Here is a 14,818-nt window from a genome sequence, read left to right as displayed (position 1 = left end):
CTTTGAACTATGCGAACCTAAAAAAAATCTGCCACAGCCGTTGTACCTCAGTAGTATCCGGGCATGAATGCAACTCGCCACTGGGCTCATGTCATTTTGGAAAAGTCAGGTCACATGTACAGTCACGTGTTATCGCGATCGAGAAGGTGGGGGACGGGTAGCTAGGCGCGTCTACCCACCAGACACTTCCGTCATTGTCGACCGCGTCTCACGGGCCCTCACTTTCATTTGCACGACGTTACGTCTCAGTGCTGGCACTTAACGCGGTCGCGTTAATCCACTACCTAACTCGTCAGTTAGCCATTAATCTCATTCAAACCTTATTTCCTTGGGACACACCAGCTCCAATGTCTCCATCAACACTTCCCAACTGTACACCAATTCGCGACATATTGGATGGCAAAGTTCAAGCCGGTGCGTTGGTCATCGTAGTCGGCATCGTTGTGGAATTCAAAGTTCCAGTTCCTACAAGAGGGAGTGGTAAGAATGAGATCTCGCTTGCAACTACCAAGTCAATCGTCTAACACGCTCAGATTGGAAATGCGAAATCAAACTTTACGATTCTTCAATTCAAGATGACGACTCGATCGCTTTCAACATTTTTCGCAAAAAAGGACAGTTTCCAAAGGTAGATGGTGGTGATGTTGTGCTGGTCCAGAAAGTCAAGGCAAGTGTCAACCGCATGTGCAGCGGATTCCGCACTAACTATTACCAAGGTCCAACAAAGAGGGTCAGAATGGTCTTTGTTGACCAGCTTCCCCACCAGCATTTCGGTGTATGAAGCTTCCAAGATCCCTAAACCTCCTGGCGAAGCTTCATGCGCATTGTATCCTACCAGCTACCCCAAGGATACCCCCCCAAACGGGCAAGAGAATGCTTTTGTTTCTCAGATGTATCACGCCATTAACCTAGATCGGGTTCCAGCTCAAGATGAGTTTGAGGTTATGATCGCTGCTTCTGCAAATGTCAAGGAGAAATTCAGCCTACTTAAAGATGTCAGAGAAGGGCAGTTCTGCGACATAGTAGCCCAGATTGTGAAGCCACCCTATGATTCAGGTGGCGTAGTAACTTTGTGGGTTTCCGACTATACAGAAAATCCGTCGTTTTTCAACCATTCCATCGGTGCAGGTGGCGCTTCGCTTGGGCGAGATGGCGACCCGTACGGCTATACCGACAAGTTTACAACAGCCGCCAAAACGAATGATTGGCCAGGGCCTTACGGCAAGAGATCCATACAAATCAGTTGCTGGGAACCTCATGCTGGCGTTATTCGTAACCAAAACATAGATATCGGGTCATGGGTCGACGCAAGGAATTTGCAGATCAAGACAGGGAGAAATGACAACAATTTGGAAGGTTTCCTCAGGGAAGATCGTGATGCTTCCAGTTCCAAGCTTGGCTTGCAGAAGGTGGACTTGAAAGTTGATCCCGAGTATGTTAACCCTCGTGCAAAGGCGGCATTGGAGAGAAAGAGGGAATACGAACGCCTGAGAAACAAGCAGCTCAAGGACATAAGCGAGGCCAGCAAAGCAGGAGAAAAGCGTAAGAAAGGCATGGAAACGAGCAAGGAGGTGAAGAAAGAGAATGCAAGAGCGAGGCGTAAAGCCAAACGTAAAAGGGAAGCCGACAGGCAAGACCAAGACGATGACCAAGCAGAAGAGGATGCAACTCAGATCGCGGACCTGAACACACGAGGTATTCTCCCTGCGATACACACCGTCTACCCATGCTAATGGATTTTAGTGAAATGTGAAAACCAAGGGAAGGCGCCTAGTCGACTTTCGGAAATAACTAGCATCGTGTATCATGAAACGACCATCGAAGGAGAAAGCGTAAAGGTCCCCCTGCCATTTGTAAACTTAAACTACCGGGCCAATGTTCGAGTTGTCGACTTCTCTCCACCAAACCTTGCAGATTTCACATATCCAAAGAAGGAGTCAGAATACGACATCCTCTCTGACGACGGTGAAGACTCTGTGTCCGATGACGATTCCGAAGATGATCAGCAGCTAAGCCAGATGACGCTGGATACTTTCGCTCGAGTACGGAATTGGGAATGGCGCTTCTTCTTGGAACTCGAAGACGCAGTTGATAATCACAAGCAGAAGAAGAAAAGGCTATGGGTACTTGTGGATAACCAAGCTGCTCAGTGCCTTACCGGTCTCGATGCGTCAAACTTGAGACAAGACAAAGAGCTACTGTCTACGCTTCGCGACAAATTGTTCACTCTTTGGGGAAACCTTGAAGAAAAGAAGACGGCCGCCCAGGAAGCAGTAAGAAAGGGAAACCCTCCAGCTGATAGCGATGACGAGAACGAACAAAAAACTGAGGGCAACGAGTCAAAGACGCAATTGACAAATCGATCTTTTCCATGCTGCATACAACAATATGGCATCAAAGTTACCGAACCAGACCCGTCCAAGGCTAGTGCAGGAGACGGGAAGCGGTGGCAGAGAATGTTCCGCCTCTTTGGCACCATGATTGCAGGAGGATAGACGTACGAAAAGGTTTTGTCGGGTTCAAAGAGTAGAGAGAAGTACCCGAGGAAAAGTGAATTTGGAGTTCTGAGCCTTGGGGGCGTTAATGATTTTAACGAGTTACTAGACCATGTCGCAAAGAACGAAACTGAGGCGCAAACATTTCTGATAGTAAGGCTACTACTTATGTATACATGTGCAGTCTTTTCACGCCCAAAACTCAAGTCCACTGCCGCATACCCAGACTCCGGCATATAGCCCAAAGCGACAAGAGACGACATAAACAGAAATAGAAAAGAGTGAAAATAACTAAAACCGTCAGCCTGCGAGGCAAATGGAGAAAACAGAGGCCATTCTCGCCGTGCACCCAAATAGCTATGCGCCCACCATATACGAGAGGCCAATCACGCTGTGTTCTAATCCCCTATAACTTCATTATCTGATTCATGAGCCGGTCGTTCCGCTTCTTCATTTTCGTCATCGTCCTCGATTGGGTCATCCTCCAAGAGGCCCTTCTGGCGGAGATCCTCTCGTGAACCCTCCCCAGGGGGTGGCGTGCTATCGAAGATATCATCGTCCTCAATCACAAGCGCTTCGCTAAGTAGGGGTTTTTGAGACTTGGATGTTGTGGGGTGCACGCTGGCGGCCTTCTTCCTTGTTCGCTCAGCCAGCTTCTCCTCATCGAGATAGGTGACAACCTCTTTGAAGTTATGGCCGAGTTTATTCTGGTTGCGAAGTAAACGTCGCCGCAGTTTGCCTGCATGTGTGCCCTTGATGTCTACAAGTCGTGCGGTAATAACGAGAACGTATTTGGCTGTGAGTTCGCAGAGTGCCTTTTCAGCCTTGAGTTCAGCAGCGAGACGCTCTTCCTCAGACAGGCTCTCATCCTCATCATCTTCCTCCTCCTCCTCGTCATCGGCAATGGGATCTTCATCCTCGGCAGGTTCGTTCAATAACTTGTCTTTCTTGATCTTCTTGGCGTATAGCTTCTCGGCTCCGTCAAAAATAGCGATCAGCTCAGGGATAAGTCCTGACTCGATCTCCTGAATTAATGCCTTGTATTTTTCACCTTCCGCGGGAGGCGACCCAGAATTTGAAGCGGGACGAGCGCTCTCAATGGCAGGCCGTAGGGTGGCAAAAGTTAGATGAAGATCGCACAGGCTGCCTGTAGCAAATAGTCGCAGCTGGTCGATGGCGGCGCGAGAGGAAAGCGTTTCGATGAGGTGTCTGCGGAAAGTCTGGCGAAGCACAGATAGGCGATCGAGTTCCGCGTCTGCGATATTGAGACCTGATGAAAGAAGTGTGCTGTATGCCAAAGCTTTCCACATAAAGTAGAACTGACAGGTCTTGATAGCATAAGAGACAACCTCATCCTCCAGGTCATCGACATCCTGATCGTCCAGAGGTTCATACTTGCCGCGATGCACAATGTTGGCGAGTATTTGAATTACGGGCGTTGTTGTTGACTCTGTAGAATCCCCCTCCGCCTCAAGAATGTCCACACAGTTGGACAGACTTGCCAATTTGCTTATCTTTAATAAGATAGTGGCCAGTTCCTTGAGAGGCGATTCCTCCAAATTCCCTCTGGATGAAAGCTCGTAAGTCTTGTCGAAGTTGTGCAAAGCAGTCATGGTTGACTCCCACAGATTTGAGATCTTGCTGTCTGTAACTTCCTCCAATTCATCGTATCGACGCGAATGCAGCAGTGCTGCAGCCGCTTCGGACAAGACTCTCTTATCGTCATGTCTGTTGAATTGGGTAACAATCTCGTCAAGTAGCTTCTCGTATTTGTTTGTGTTTTGCCGCAATTGCTTGAACACTTCAATATCGGGAAAGTGTGCTAGGCGCAGAACGATTGCGGCAGTGTCCGGCTCGGCTCCGAATTTGCTTAGAAGATGAGGGATAACAGTAACAAGCTCAGTCGCCGTATCTTCGGGGCTAATGCTCAAATCTTCGGCGTCTTTGGATGTTTGATGCTTCTTTCGTGACCTGTCATGTTCTCCTGAATGAATTAGGCTTGACTTGACCGCCGAACTCAATACATCCAGTAGTATGGTTTCCTCTGCAGGCGAAGGAGCAACAGCCTTCTTGAATGCAAGTTCTGGGTTGTTGCCCTTGGATCTTGCTTTTGAACTCGTTGTGTGATCAAATAGTAGGTATCCAGCGAGCAGTGTCCATTGCTTGATTTCATCAACCTTCTCAAAGAGAACTTGAGACGCCAACGAGATTCTAGTCTCTGGAACAGCTGCATCCAAGAGGTCTACGGCTGCATCCAGTCCTAAGACCTGGTTGCTTTGCTCTTCCTCAATTTGACTGTCGTAAATGGCTAGTGTCTCAGCCAAGCACTTCAGGTCAACCCATTCGACGCGAGGGGCATCAAGAGATGCCTTCTTCCCCTTGGGAATCTCTTCCATAATGTCGGAGTCACCTAGCGATTTCACCTTTTCGTTGATAGCGTCTTTGGTGCATGCTACAAAGAATCCAACAACTGCCTTTCGAATTCTAAGTTCATTGTCGAAGATAAGTTTTCCAATGGCATCGACCTCTTCGCCCTCGAGCATGTCTTGGTCACGAAGGACGTCAATAACCGCAATCGCTGCTGCGCGAACAGAGACGTCAGCATCTTTGCAGGCCATCTCCACTAGACGGGGGCGAAATCTGTCGATAAAATGTCCCAATGTGTCTGCGTCTCTTCTAAATACTTTAGCAAGGTGCCTGAGAACCTCATGGCGTGTGGGAGCATGAGTATCCGACAACATCCAGCCTAGGTAGCGCAGGTAGCCAGGATCAAGAAAAAGGGCTGGCAAGGAAATAATCCAGTTGCCGAGAGCCTCCACACATTCTGTTCTGATTCTAGGGTCAACATCTCGGTAGCGGTGGACAAAGACAGTGTCGAAAAACGATTGAATCATCTCGGAGCAAACTTTGCGATTGCTGGTATTCTTTTCCGCATCACGCTGTATCGCAGCAGTCATCTTGACCTTCGAGTTTCGAGCTTTTCCTGCACGTCCAAGCCTGAAATCAAGGTCGTTGGCGACCATGACAAGGGCAGACTGAACTGCCAAAGATATGGTGGTGGCTGTATGGCGGAAGGGTCGGAGGCTTGATGATGACATGCTGGCAAGCCATGCGTGAAGGTTTTCAATCAGGAACTCGTCCCTATACATGAGATTATTTTGGTGCATGTTGACAATGAGGTTTTCGAAGAAGCTGATGAGTACATCTCGGAAGGATCGCGACTGTTTTGTTCTGGAAATAAGGGGGTAGTCGGTGATTTCTTGCTATAATCGTCTCAGCCTGAATTTTTGTTACAAGAGCATGGCTGAACACTACCTCTTGATACACGCTCTGCAGATCTGCCAGTCGGCCAGCGATGTTCTCGGCATCTCGAACATCATCTTCTGTGATGAGTTGGCCACAGCCAGCACACTGCAAAATGCAATTTACTAGATCAGTAAAAGCTGCCACCCCATCGTCATTGTATTTGTTCAACCATTCTTCAGCCACTGATTTACTGGAATCGCCCGAGCCGAAAAGATCAGCTGGGTCGCGTCAGTACATAGAAAAGCGCGTAGGTCGAAAGGGGTTTTGCATACAATAGAGGCCAGTTCCTTTTACAGCCGCGTCTTCGATCCGAACACTCTTTTTAGGTCTGCTCGGAAGGCTTTTGGCAGCATGAGTGACTCGCGCAGGTCGCAAGGGTTTGGAACCATTGATCTTCGGCTTTTTGGCAGAGGGTTTCTTTGCGCGACTTGTTTGCGACGCCTTCTTTCTAGAGCGTGGTGCGGGATGATCTTCGTCGCTGTCATTGTCAGGCTCGTCGCTCATCTCCTCATCTGAATCTGGCGCTTCAGTTTCAGCAGCGGCTTCTTCTTCGCCATCGTCGTCTTCATCGTCCTGGTCGTCTCGCTTGCGCTTTGGGTGTGTTGGCTGGGATGCAGGTTCGGGTGTAAATTTAGAGGGCGCTCTCACGACGCGTCCCGATCGGCGACGCGTTGTGGCATCGGGGTCGGGTGCTGGGCTTGAATTACTGTCCATGATTTCTTTCAAAGATGGTCGCGCTATAGGGAATTGAAATTATCAAGTTTCAATCTTAACAACCCTCGATGCGAGGGCAACAATGGAGTCTTTGACCACTTGGCGCGTCGAATGTCGCGTGGAGTAGGCAAGCACCTAGGTAGGGTAGAGTGCAAATAGGTTGAGATGACGCCGCAAGCTATTCTGGAAAGTGGGTGGGTGGTGTTAGTTTCCTCTGCATACCTACGGCTGAATATCGGGTGGCAGCAGCTTTGGTCCTGAACCACACTTTCCAGGAGTGCACTTCAGTACCTCTTTCCCCTTCATCTACCCCCAGAATTCCTCAAGCCACGCCCAAGCCCAGAGTGTCACCCCCACAATCCAAGCGCAAATGTGGGTCAACAGCCACAATTTCGACCAACTACCTCTTATCTCTTATCTAATAGCAGAGACCCTTTGACTCGTGCCTCAGTTGAAACCAAGGCATTTATTTGTTAATGATGCTGCGTCAAGATGGAGACGCTGTTTGGCTTTGACACCGTCTTGACTCAATTAGACGCTCATTAATTCATCCCTGTCTGGCTTTTCTCTCCTTTTGCATCATCACAATATGCTATCAAAATGGAATCGCCATTTCCTCCCTCGTCCTCATCGCCTGGCGATGGCCGCATCGTCGTTGGTCTGCTCCCTGCAGGTGAAAGTGGCCTTGAGGCTATGACCTACCAGTATCCTCTAAAACTGATATCGCCGGCTCCTTCGTCAAGCCAGCCAAGTACGCTGGTGTTTCTGCTGTCTTATGGAGGCGGTTTAGTTGCTGGAGACGGTATAAATCTGACAATCCACGTCAAGCCGGAGGCGAAACTCAGCATTGCTACCCAAGGTCACACAAAAATCTTCAAGTCGCCTACAGCAGACGTCGTTACAAGTCAAAACTTGGAGGTCACTATAGACAACAACGCTTCAATGTGCCTTCTACCAGACCCTGTTCAGCCATTTGAAGATAGCGTATATGCCCAGAAGCAAATATTCAAGCTTCGACAACAAGCGTCTCTTTGTCTTTTGGACTGGGTCACGCAAGGACGCGTCGCCCGTGGTGAGAACTGGAGCTTCAGGAAATGGTCGGGGCGTAACGAAATATGGTTACAAGACCCTGAGATGACTTCCACGGACAGACTCCTTGTCCGAGACTCTATCGTCTTGTCCAGGGAAGCAAGCAAATCCGTTGGCCGAACGCTCCCAGAAATGATGCAACATATGGCCATAACAGGAACCCTCATTCTGCGGGGGGCCAAGACAAAGTCATTGGGAGAGTTCTTCCAAATCGAGTTTGCTGCCCTTCCCCGCATTGGTGCCCGAGATTTTCGATCGCCAGAAGCGATGGCACAGGACAATACAAATATTTCAGATCTCGAGCGATGGCGGATGCAAAGATTGGACGATGAGAAGGAAGGCGGTGTTCTCTGGTCTGCAGCTAACGTTCGAGGTTGCGTGGTTGTTAAATTCGGGGCAAAAACAGTAGAAGCAGGACGAGAATGGATAGGTTCAATGCTTGTTCAAGAGGGGAGTATTGCTTCAGAGTTTGGAGACAAAGCGTTGATGTGCCTTCGATGAGATCTCGCACAGATACCAAGAACCAAAGTGTATGTATGGTTAGCGTTTTCTAATTCAGCATCATTGAAACTGGGGCGACTACGGTTAGACAAAGTTCAGTTCCGTTGCGGTATTGGCCATCTGTGGCTTGATATATGAAATTATATGTAACATTTTCGCATAAATCCCCCTTCTGTTAGTGTACATATCCATCGCTTTTATTGCATCTCCATGATTGTCACGGCTGAAACTGAAGAGACTGCGCTGTCGACATTGCACTTCAAGATCGCAACTGTTCGTTGCCAAAGCTTGAATACTGCCAGTACCGCGGAGTTGGTCCAATCAGGTCACATATAATCCAACGATCCAAGTGCTATAAAACACAGCCTTCCTACATAATGTTCGAGGTCAAACATCCCGGATTGGTGATTTTTTTTCTTCTTTTGCCACATCCACATTAAGGCATCTGGGACAAAGCCATTCTAAGTATTTACACCTAGGATACAGGTACTTGCCCCATGGCTCTCTGCCCTGGCTCTCTCAAAACGACAGCCATTAATTGTATATTGTTCTTATCCCCAGATCATAAATTCCTTCTGTAAAGATCATTGTATTGAGAGTCATCTCTATTCGTTTGTGGAAAATCAAATGAGGTAGTGTTGGGATTATCTTATCTTAAGAATAGAGCAGTATCTGTTTGGGCAACTCGATGCTTACTGCAAGAACATGAACTTTTGGCTGTCTTTGTGTCGTATTTCCCAGGTACACGGCTGGGGCAACGGTTGAGTCTCTGGCCAATGGAACCTGGCCGCATTTCCGCATTAGGAACTACTACAGTGTGACGTTAGTGCTGGGGCGGCATCACTCACTGACTGGATAAACCTTAGAACGTGCATAGTAGTAGAAATTTTCTAGCCCCAGGCTCTGAAGAATATATAGGAACCATTCCTTATAGATGAGAAGACTTGTTCCAGGGCTACGCTGCATGATTCCGGTTTCATTATATAGAACACGCCTGAATTACGATAGTTGCGAGAAGGCACTCTACTTCCACCGTCTTTGATGAATTATGAATCAATCCAGAATTGACCGCAAATCATCGTATCTACAGTACATTGGGCGCCTATCTTGATATTATGCCATTTAAGATTCCTTACTTCTCAATTATCACAATGCATTATCTTGTCCTCCATACAGTACACAGTCTGACAACGCCCAGTGCCAGAGTCTTCAACACCAAGCTTTAAAGATACGCTAATCTTGATCGGTGGCATCGAGCTAAAGGCGGTAAGAACCGACATGGCAGAATTTCTGGTCCCCCACCTTCCCGCCCCCACTATCTAACTTTCGGCATCCCAACTCAGACTAAATTTTTGTAATGCTCTACAATTCCAGGCTGTGACAACGACAACGACAACGATTGCCAGACCACATTATCAATTCCATCATCGTCGCCAAAGCTGAGGATAATATGAACAGAGGAAGGGCATCGGCCCGGGGCACCCGGAGAGGCGCTGCTGCCGCGGGTTCACGAGCAACCGACGAGAGCAGCGCTGGCCCTTCCACTACTCAAGCAAATTCAGGCAGTGCTACTCCGGCTCCCCAGAGCACATCCTCCACACCTACTCGAGGCGGCACTACCGCCCGGGCAACAAGGGCACCCGCGGCCGGTCGCTTCCGACCCAAGAATGTTCGTCGAGATGAGGCAGAAAGAGATACTTTGGCCCGCCAAGAAGAACAAAAGGCCAGTGAGAGAGCGGCAGATGAGCGTAAAGCTCGTGGTCGCTCACGGTTCAGAAGCAAGAGGAGCCGTGGTGATGCCATGGGTAGAGGTGGTTTCGGTCGAGTGATTTCAGGAGCCAGTGGTCCTTTCTCTTCCGGTGCAGGAGGTAAGACCAACGCGTGATGCCCTGTCTTACTCGCAAGTTTCTAACAGCTATAGGATCTGGTGGTCGAGGAGGTGGTGGTTGGTTTGGTGGTGGAGGCGGAGGTGGTGCTGGTGGTGGGCGAGGTTTCAAATCAGACTCGAAAACTGGCTTTGCTCAGGCGACACGGAATCGCGAGGCTCGAATCAACGCGGATAAACTCCATATTCACACCCCCGATGAGGATCTCGACAGCGAGGACGAGGCCATGATGGAGGCGCTCAACTCGAGGGCTGTCAGTGTATTGCCTATGGGTATATATCGACGAGAGCATAAGGATGAAGGCATCATTGTGGCCACCACAGCAGAACTGGAAGCCGCTGAAAATGCCCAAGCCGTTCCTCCTCCACAATCTAAGGAAGTGGAGGAGAGCCTTTGGGTGGATGGTGAAGCAGGCGAACTCCCGCCAATGGGCGAGAACAGAGAGGATGGAGGCATTTGGGACAACGACTCAAAGCCCACTGTTGTCAAGAAAGAGCAGGACGAGTCCATGGACTTGGACCTCGAAAACAAGGTGGATATTGAGAAGGAGAGCAAAGACACTTCTACGACACCAGTGCCACAAACCAAGAAACCAGCACAAGAAACGGAAGAAGCCATGATCCGATCAGATCTAGAGATTCTTGCTAATGAACTGGGCGCAGTCGAAATTTCCGACAGCGCAGAGGGAGAGGGGGCGAAAACTCAAGGTCCCAGCAACAAGGACGGCCGCATGTACTTATTCCAATTCCCTCCTGTTCTACCTCCCCTAAAACAAATCGCCCAACCAAAGTCCAACAAGATCAAGTCTGAACCTACCGAGGGTGAAGACAATGTTCTCGAATCAACGCCAGCTGCAGCCGACGCTTCTCCCGTCGATCTCACCAACGACACGAACACTGGCTTCAACATCCCTGGCTTCGAAGATCCAGAACAAAAGGCTGGTTTCATGTCCAGTCTGCTGTCCTCAGGCGGCATGGTGGGTCAGCTCAAGGTGCGCAAATCAGGCCGTGTAGAGATGGACTGGGGTGGCAGCACAATGGAGCTGAGCCCTGCTGTTGGCATGAACTTCTTGACAACAGCCGTTATCGTTGAGGAAAACGATGAAAAGCCCCGGCCAGGTGTTGTTGGAGGAGAGAGTATTGGCATGGGCAAAATCATGGGTCGTTTCGTCCTTGCGCCTAAGTGGGATGAGGAGGAGGAATGGGAGGTCTCATCCGAGGACCTTAGAATATAGTAGAGTAATTGTGTCGTGACTGATGTATATGTAGTCACGAATTGCCATGCCAGGAAACTCGTATGATAAGAATAAGTACCTACTCAGGTAGACAGGCACATATGTTTGCGAGAAGTGGCTAACACAGGCGGCATCAGGCCTAAATAAACAAAGATACCCAATATGACCCATTCAGCAAGTGTTCCGCCCTTGAAACCCCATGTTTATAAAAAGTGCACGGGTTCCTTAATTACGTCTTGGATATCGGCTCTTGCAAATGTCAAAATTTTGCAGGCTAAAAAGTATTGGGAACAGGCGGCTCAAGAGGTATTACAGATTTTGAAAAAAAGGTTGGGCAGTTATTGAAAAAGTTACCAATCATCATAAGTACATTAGGAGCTGCCTATCCAAACGCCCGAGTGTTTTCAAGAAATGCACCATGCGCCTTGCCCTATAGCTCCTGTCAGTCCAGAGTTTGTGTTGTCTTCCCTCGTATAATAGCTCTCTCAATAAAGTCGGCCGATGCTATTATCTTAGGTAGGGTTCTTCTGCCCAGTCTACCGGTCCTCCATCCAACGCCTTTCACTGTTGTGCTTCCCCTGCCCGAAAAGAAATCATCTGTATAAACGTAAAATATAACAAGGACAAGACAGTTTGCTATGTGTCTGGCCCTCCTTTCGTTAATGGGGGTATCGTATTATAGAACCATTCATCTCCTTTTCCCTCTAATATTAGGGCGCTCGAGATCTTGACTCTGTGCCTCGAGATCGTGGATCTGGTCAAAGGATCCAGAAGGAGATCGATACATTTGGGTTCCGGGAGGTGTCTGTGGAGGCGATATGTTGCTTTGTAGCACCAAGATCTCGCTCTTAGCGAGACTGGTTTGTCCGGGTGAGAGGGGACCATCAGTTGGGCGTCGAGGAGGTAAAATGTAGGTATCGTCTGGATAGGGTCGGTCGTGGCTATGGGGAGGGACGTTGGTCAGCGAGACATCATTGGGACCGAAGCCTGGCATAACCGTGACTCCAGCATTGTGGCGGTTTGGATTGGTCTTGCCAACCCCGGAATGTCCCGTGCCGTAAGTGTGATCGGTAGATTCGAAACCCTTAATTTTCATAGTTCGTAAAAGTGGTCGTATGGTAGCTAGACTGGATGCAATAATGGCAACACCTGGTTCTATCAGGGTCCAAACCATGGCATCGGTGCCAGCAACTTAAGAGATGTCAGCTAGAAACGAAGCATCCGTTCAGGCGTCACTCACATAGTATGTCCTCGGTGTCAGTAAGATCAGCGAGAAAGCGTAGGCGTACCAAGGTTGCGATACTTGCACTTAACGGTTCATTAGACATACGTTTGGTGCGAAAAGGGAAGCCTCAACTTACAATATACCCAGTCCTAGAATGACAATAACAGTTGCTTTGGCTTGTTTTGTCATCTTTACAGACCACAGCATCGGGATGGGGAGCAGCGCCTTTTGTGAAAGATAAGCGAAGATCAAATACATGATGGGGAGCTTCACTCACATAGAGCCAGTCAGATAGAACCGTCATGACACTTATCGCATAGGCAGCTGAGACGATTTGGTCGGCGGAAACACAAGTGCCGTCTTTGATACGGAAGTCCCACTGCATCTCTACTGGGTCGCATTGAAACAGGTTCCAAAACCAGAGTACAAGGCTCCAAATGGTAATGATGGCTAGACTGATCCATATTATCCAGTTGTAAACCTTCTTGACACTGAGCCGAAGCAAGAAGACACCAATGCTGAGTTTGATAAACATCATATCTAGAATGTAAGTTGCAGTTGCCAAGGCCTGCCACTGATATAATGTGAGCTTCCTACCCAAATATCCATATGAAGAAGGGGCACTAACCATAAGGGCCCGTACTTTGATCTCATCAGACTGGAAAGCGTCGTTATGTTTTCCTATTCCTTTTTCAACACCTTCCAGGATGAAAGAGCATGATACAGTGAAGATGATCTATTACTTGGTAAGTTTTTTTCTGGTGGTGCAGTGTGATGGAAATTATGTACCTGGGCAATAAGCATGAGCCAGTCGTCGAGTTGTTGGCCTTTCATTAACCAAACTCTCGTGTAGGTACGCAACCCAACTGAGATCCAGCTGAGGGCCAACAGGGTTATTGCTGTTTCAACTAACGCGATTCCATTTTCCTCGTCCAAGTCGATATTTTTGTTATTAGCCATGGCGCTCCGGCGTCACAAGATGCCAGCAGCGTCGAGCATGGCCTGCTTTTCAAGTGTCAAGGAATGGTCAAAAGGGGACATAGGGCAGTAAATGATATCAGACGAGGGCCATGGATAATATCAGTGCAAGCCAGGCAAGGGGGCTGGGCCACTCCAAGATATATCTCACAGGTGCAAGAGACACCAGTGAATCACACACTTGATATTGCACCCAACCGACATGGCGGATCTGATCAAACGCAGGTAAGGGTGTTCGGCACGCAGCCCGCTTCTGGGGGTGTCAAAATGAAGTTGGTGGCCATGGTGTGTGGATGTGATACGACGAATGCAAGGTACAAAGACGTGCCTCCGGTTGAAGGACAAAGAGGGTGTGAAGCTGGTGTCGTCAGGGTACCCTGGCACCTTGTCACTTTGAGGATTCAAAGCCTTTTGCGGCATGGTTCTAGCGTTCTTCAATAACCAGGGTTAGCGGGAAGCGAACCTACTTCCCCGATTTCGTACCCATACAGATCCTTTCTTGGTTTGACAGGAGTGACGGGTCTGTCAGAGTCTCGTTTGGTAACTTGTCTGACAAGTAGGGCAGAGCCTCGCCATATCGTTTGGGAAAAGCAATTCCGTCATTTTGTGAACAGCAAGCACCAATCAAGCAGTGTATGGTCTTGTTCTGTGTAGGCTCTCATATTTTGAATGTTGAGAAGCGAACTTTAGTGGCAACCCGTTGTCGATGTGTAATGTTAGCTGTTGAGCAAAGTCAATCAAGAACAATGCCCTTGTTTGATACTAAGAACCAAGAACCCTGCACAGCGATTGAAGTCACCAGCAATTACCTTTCTTAGCCAGACGCCATTGCTCGGGGTTGAATACTTCCAGTTAGGACTTATGGAAATTTCTCATTTCGACCAATCCAATTGGTTGGTCTCGAACAGCATCTTTAACGGCCCATGGATAAGACCGTTGGCAATCGTACGTCAGGCAGCTAAGTTGGTGGAGCCGCAAGATTTCCCCAGCAAAGTTAGATGAATTTACGAGATTCAACTTGAACTAGAGGGCAAAGAAAGGTATTGCAGATCTTTGAACTGTACCCATGGTGATTTTCCAGTGGCTAGACCTTTCTCAGCAGCTTCTACCGATGATAGGGCCCGAAGATATGGTAGGACACCTTCAACCGTACTTAGCAAGGCTTCAGCTTAACCATTGTTTCAGCATCAGCTCGGACGCCTAGTTCTGCATCCCTGTTATCGAGACATCGAGAGAGCTTTTGAGAGAACCAATCGAGAAAACAATGTAGTCAGTCGTGTTTTCAAACAATATCTCAGCCTGTGGTTATAATCGATCACATGTTGGATTTGATATTGAGCTGATCTATTAGCGCATTAGTCACTCGCGATTTGGAGACTATCGACGGGAA

At 48.5% G+C, this 14,818-nt stretch overlaps 5 protein-coding genes across 5 annotated transcripts; 3 read left to right on the top strand and 2 right to left on the bottom strand.

The window, feature by feature from the left end:
* Nucleotides 1-196: 196 nt before the first annotated feature.
* EDB82DRAFT_230438 (uncharacterized protein) lies at nucleotides 197-2,873 on the top strand. Its single transcript, XM_065607261.1, has 4 exons — nucleotides 197-480; nucleotides 534-667; nucleotides 717-1,695; nucleotides 1,744-2,873. The coding sequence occupies exons 1-4, from the start codon at nucleotides 348-350 to the stop codon at nucleotides 2,493-2,495; spliced, it is 1,998 nt and encodes a 665-aa protein (XP_065463897.1). The 5' UTR covers nucleotides 197-347; the 3' UTR covers nucleotides 2,496-2,873.
* EDB82DRAFT_230422 (uncharacterized protein) lies at nucleotides 2,695-6,681 on the bottom strand. The gene is made up of 3 exons (XM_025727126.2): nucleotides 6,074-6,681; nucleotides 5,811-6,019; nucleotides 2,695-5,758 (listed from the first exon to the last, which is right to left on the bottom strand). Exons 1-3 carry the CDS (start codon nucleotides 6,513-6,515, stop codon nucleotides 2,894-2,896), a joined length of 3,516 nt encoding a protein of 1,171 aa, XP_025581624.2. The 5' UTR covers nucleotides 6,516-6,681; the 3' UTR covers nucleotides 2,695-2,893.
* Nucleotides 6,682-6,848: 167 nt separating this feature from the next.
* On the top strand, nucleotides 6,849-8,294 carry EDB82DRAFT_505339 (UreD urease accessory protein-domain-containing protein). The gene has a single exon (XM_025727125.2). The coding sequence runs from the start codon at nucleotides 7,116-7,118 to the stop codon at nucleotides 8,103-8,105; it is 990 nt and encodes a 329-aa protein (XP_025581623.2). The 5' UTR covers nucleotides 6,849-7,115; the 3' UTR covers nucleotides 8,106-8,294.
* A 1,157-nt stretch (nucleotides 8,295-9,451) lies between these two features.
* EDB82DRAFT_505337 (RNA polymerase III RPC4-domain-containing protein) lies at nucleotides 9,452-11,557 on the top strand. The gene is made up of 2 exons (XM_065608742.1): nucleotides 9,452-9,973; nucleotides 10,027-11,557. Exons 1-2 carry the CDS (start codon nucleotides 9,556-9,558, stop codon nucleotides 11,223-11,225), a joined length of 1,617 nt encoding a protein of 538 aa, XP_065463896.1. The 5' UTR covers nucleotides 9,452-9,555; the 3' UTR covers nucleotides 11,226-11,557.
* On the bottom strand, nucleotides 11,529-13,736 carry EDB82DRAFT_230365 (uncharacterized protein). The gene is made up of 6 exons (XM_025727123.2): nucleotides 13,240-13,736; nucleotides 13,079-13,186; nucleotides 12,728-13,024; nucleotides 12,587-12,675; nucleotides 12,466-12,533; nucleotides 11,529-12,416 (listed from the first exon to the last, which is right to left on the bottom strand). The coding sequence occupies exons 1-6, from the start codon at nucleotides 13,408-13,410 to the stop codon at nucleotides 11,914-11,916; spliced, it is 1,236 nt and encodes a 411-aa protein (XP_025581621.2). The 5' UTR covers nucleotides 13,411-13,736; the 3' UTR covers nucleotides 11,529-11,913.
* Nucleotides 13,737-14,818: the final 1,082 nt, after the last annotated feature.

The sequence above is a fragment of the Fusarium venenatum genome (genome assembly GCF_020744135.1).
Source record: "Fusarium venenatum strain MPI-CAGE-CH-0201 chromosome Unknown EDB82scaffold_3, whole genome shotgun sequence".
In the NCBI taxonomy this organism is placed as follows: Eukaryota; Fungi; Ascomycota; class Sordariomycetes; order Hypocreales; family Nectriaceae; genus Fusarium; species Fusarium venenatum.
The sequence above is the reverse complement of the archived record's forward strand: the minus strand, read 5'-3'. Positions and strand labels throughout refer to the sequence as shown.